This window comes from Mus pahari, unplaced genomic scaffold, assembly GCF_900095145.1.
Source record: "Mus pahari unplaced genomic scaffold, PAHARI_EIJ_v1.1 scaffold_9419_1, whole genome shotgun sequence".
Classification (NCBI taxonomy): Eukaryota; Metazoa; Chordata; class Mammalia; order Rodentia; family Muridae; genus Mus; species Mus pahari.
The window spans coordinates 34,958-39,955 of NW_018391665.1; the positions used below are offsets into that span (position 1 = coordinate 34,958).

General features: G+C 36.1%; 1 protein-coding gene across 1 annotated transcript; it reads right to left on the minus strand.

The window, feature by feature from the left end:
- Positions 1–3,040: 3,040 nt before the first annotated feature.
- LOC110314635 (olfactory receptor 5D18-like) lies at positions 3,041–3,991 on the minus strand. Its single transcript, XM_021188896.1, has one exon. The coding sequence runs from the start codon at positions 3,989–3,991 to the stop codon at positions 3,041–3,043; it is 951 nt and encodes a 316-aa protein (XP_021044555.1).
- Positions 3,992–4,998: the final 1,007 nt, after the last annotated feature.

Here is a 4,998-nt window from a genome sequence, read left to right on the forward strand (position 1 = left end):
TTAGCACTGGGTCCTCTGCATATATGTTACAGTTGTTAACCTGGTATTCCTTGGTCTTTATGCGACTCCTAGCAGTGAGAGTTGAGGTGTCTCTGAACCTTTTGTCTGTCCTTGGAATCTCTGCCTCTCCCAGCTCTAATATGAGAATTTGTGCTAAATTTTATTGTAACTTATTATGCCCTTTCACTTTTCTCTGAATGGAAGTGGAGGAAGAATGGATCTGGGAGAGAAGGGAGGAAGAACTTGAAGGAGTGAAGACAGAGAACACTATGGGAGACGTATTCTATGAAAGAAGAATAAAAAATATTTAATTACAAAATAACTTAATGAACATACAGTGATAAGATTATGAATGGTTTATTTGTGACTTAACAAATTCATCTAGTGAATTTTTAGGTTGTTCATTTTATTTTCATTTTGCTTTTTTTTGTTTGTTTTTGAGACAGAATTTCACTGTGTATTCTTGGTTGTCCTGGAACTTGCTCTGAAAATCAGGCTGACCATGAATTCGTGGAAATCCACCTTCCTATGGGAATTAAAGGCATGTATCAACAGCACCTAGCTACTGAATTATTAATAAATGATTTCTTCAATAATTAACTTAGCATGCTGCACATTTTAAATATACTATATATGATTTAACTTCGCTTTCTCTGTGTGGGTTCATGGACTTTTTTGCTGTAATTAGATAATCAAGGAATACATTTTTATTATACCTCTGTGTATGAAGTTTATTTTACTGAGGATATAGTTGAGGTGTAATAGTATGTATGTATAAAACCTAAATATACCTAATTTTTTTCATAAGAGAGGCACGGAAAAAAAGTGTGTTTACAAAGTAGGAACATGCTAAGTTTATATGAAAACAGAAACTTGACATCTCAAAAACTGTATTTTGTTATTGTGTTTTCACTGTAAATCTCTCCCCAAGATATAGTGCCCAACAGAAGCACTATGACTTTGGGAAAAAGTTCTAGTAATTGACAAAATAGGATATTTATAACACATGCAGCAGGCTTCATTGCCTTAATACAATATGAATTGTACTTTCTGAATTAAATACAAAGTGATTTATATTAATTGAACCTGCTGGTTAGTGCTAATAATGAGAGGAGATGCCTCAATAATTGACTATTAAGATGCTTAAGATACTGGAAATCAGCTGGAAATTTGAGGGATACGCTTTTTTTTTCTTTTTTAATTCTCTTTATGTCTTGATCTCTCTCCCACCTCCAGGTCCCACCTTCCACAATTCTTCTCTCATATCCTCCTACCCTTATCCTCTGAGAGAGTGGAAATCAGCAGTCCCAGGTGTCCCCCATTCTGAGTTCATGAAATCTCTACAAGGCTAGACACTTCTTCTCCCACTAAGACCAGGCATCCAAGTTTGGAGAACAGATTACACATACAATCAAAAACTTTAGGGATAGATGCTGCTTCATTTATATTGGGACCCGAATGAAGGCCTAGATGCACAACCTCCACATGTGATCAAGGGGCCTAGGTCTAGCCCAGGTATGCTCTTTTGTTGGTGGTCCAGTCTCTGAGAGAACCCAAGGGTCCAAGGTAGTTGACTATGTTGGTCTTCTTGTGGAGTTTCTATCCTCTTTGGGGGCCACTTTAACCCCTGTATGAAGATAAGATTTACATTGGTGATTTAAATCCTATCACTTAAATAGTTTTGGTAAGAAAAGAAATAAATAATATTTATTATATTTGGTCCATAAATGAAGTAGCTTCATATATAATTAACTTCTTTTTTATTAGATACTTTCTTTATTTACATTTCAAATGCTATCCCGAAAGTCCCCTATACCCTCTCCCCGCCCCTGCTCCCCTGCCCACCCTCCCACTTCTTGGCTCTGGCATTCCCCTGTACTGGGGCATATATAGTTTGAAGACCAAGGGGCCTCTCTTCCGAATAGGCCATCTTCTGCTACATATGCAGCTAGAGACACGAGCTCTGTGGGTACTGGTTAGTTCATATTGTTGTTCCACCTATAGGGTTCCCTTCATCTCCTTGGGTACTTTCTCTTGCTCCTCCATTGGGGACCCTGTGTTGCATCCAATAGCTGACAGTGAGAATCTGCTTCTGTGATTGCCAGGCACTGGCATAGCCTCACAAGAGACTGCTCTATCAGGATACCTTCAGCACCATGTTGCTGGCATGTGCGATAGTGTCTGGGTTTGGTGACTGATGATGGGATGGATACCCGGGTGGGGTAGTCTCTGGATAATACATCCTTTCATCTTAGCTCCAATTAACTTCTTAGTAATAGATTCAGGGAGAAAATACACAATCCAAGATACAAATTAATAATATCATTTTGTGTTATTAAATAATTGACTTATGTTCTTTTACAATAAAATGGAACAATTAATTGATATTACTTTGTCTCAACATTTAAATATAGTATATTATTATCTAAAATTGGTGAGAAATATAGACAGTAGTTTAGATTTATTGAATTTCTTAATATGAGATGATATTTTCATAATATAAAACACAAAACACATTGCTCTGTGATGAAAGATAAAAAAATTAAAAGATAAAGCAAAAGTAAAAGTTACACAACAGAGCACTGCGACAACTTGTGATTTATGAGCACAAGAGTATGTATTCCTGAAAGATAACTATTATCTGCATGTACCAACCTCATATTAAAAAGTAATTTAAGTAATGAATTGTGTTTTAAAATTATAAATCCTAACATCCAGAGTGTCTAGAAGTTTCTAAATATTCCGTTTGAAACTGCTTATACTTAATTAGTCAAATTACACAATATTTATATAAAACATAGAGAATGTAAGTCCATTTGAACTTAGAAAATTACCACAGTCAATCACCCTTCTCACCTCTCTTTGCCTCTCACAATGTTTAAGTTGCAACGTGTGCCTCTTCCCGTGTCTCAGCACTTCACACACACACACACACACACACACACACACACACACACANCACACACACACACACACACACACACACACACACAAACACACACACACACACACACACACACATACCCTACAGTAATCATAATTATGTCAAGTGAGAGTGCAGTTTTGAGTTGATCAATCTCCTGACTGTGTCCTTCACATCTTTATTTCTAAGGCTATAGATAAGAGGGTTCAACATGGGGATCATGATTGTGTAAAGAGCAGTGGCCACTTTGACAAAGAGCCGGGAGCTGTTTGAGTTTGGAATACAGTATAGGAGGAGTAAGATCCCATGGAAAATTGTTATGGCAGTCAAGTGGGAAGTACAAGTGGAGAAGGCTTTTCTCAGTCCTCCTTTGGAAGGCATCTTTATAATAGTGACAACTATGAACACATATGAGGCTAAAGTGATCAGGACACTAGAAAATTCACTAGCTATAGATATGATTAAGCATATCAACTGGCTAAAGGAGGAGTCAGAGCAAGACACAGAGATGACAGCAGAGTATTCACAACCGAAGTGATTGATGATGCCATTTTCATAATAACAGAGTTGCAAAAGAGTATATAGAATTATCAAAGTACATAGTCCACCAATCATGTATGTCCCGGCTACTAGCAAAGCACAGAATTGTATAGGCATCACAACTGTATAGAGTAAGGGATTACAAACGGCCACAAACCTGTCATAGGCCATCACTGCTAACATGAACATTTCTGTAATCACGAATGTACAAATAAAGAAAAATTGTATCATGCATCCTTTGAATGAAATGGTCCTATCTTCCATGATCAATATCTGTAAAAGTTTGGGTGTAAATACACTAGAATAACATATATCCAAAAATGATAGGTGGCTAAGAAAAAAGTACATGGGAGTGTGAAGTTTGGGATTGACCTTTATAACCACAAGTATGCCCAGGTTCCCCATCAATGTCACTGAGTAGATGGTCAAGAACAGGAGAAAAAGGGGTATTTGGATCTGTGGATATTCTGAGAAACCGACCAAGATGAATGTGGTAGCAGAACTCTGGTTCGCCACTTCATAAGCCATCACTTTTCAGATTATACATGAGGTAAAAGAGCAAATGAGACTTATGGAACTTGAGAGAGTGGAGCACTAGAAACTCATGAGGCTCACCATAAAACGTGAAGTCAGAATTGAACATATTCCATTTCTGAATGTTCTGTCTAGTTTTAGGTTTTCATGTGGCCAATCAGTGTTTATCAAGTTAGGCCAATGTCCTTTGTTCTTCAATATTGTATTTTTCTCATCTGTAATTAAAATGTAGAGTATCATTATATAAGAATTATGTTTATATGCATATGTAAATAATATATCCACTTATATGATGCAAACATACTTCATGATAAAATATCATAATCATCCTAAACATATTACAAACTTATGTAAGCACTGAGAAGTTGGCAGTGGACATTAGTCCATGTGAGAGAATGCCTGCACAAACTAAATACCCAACATATGGTTAAAAATGTCAAATGTCTGTCACTAAGTAGAATACTGGAAAAGTCTTCATGTTTCTTACCTTTATCAAATTATTCATTCATTATCTTCATATATTAAAAGAGTATATAACAAGCTATTTGTTGGTAATTAGAAACAAAAAGAAATACTTTAGTATTAAAAAGTAAAAATCTTATTTTAATAAAAAACACAATATTTAATTTGAAATAATTGTAAATGATTTAGTCATGTAGTCAACTTAAGAGCATTGCATGAGATAAAATGAATCACATCCAAGGTTAAATAAGTGATTATCCAATATATACAATGAACTCAAGAAGGTAGACTCCAGAGAACCAAATAAACCTATTAAAATGGGGTACAGATCTAAACAAGGAATTCTCAACTGAGGATATTGAATGCCAGAAAGCACCTAAAGAAATGTTGAACATCCATAATCATCAGGGAAATGCTAATCAAAACAACCCAGAGATTCTACCTCACACCAGTCATAATGGCTAAGATCAAAAACTCAGGTGACAGCACATGCTGGTGAGGAACACTCCTCCAAGGCTGGTGGGATTGCAAGCTTGTTC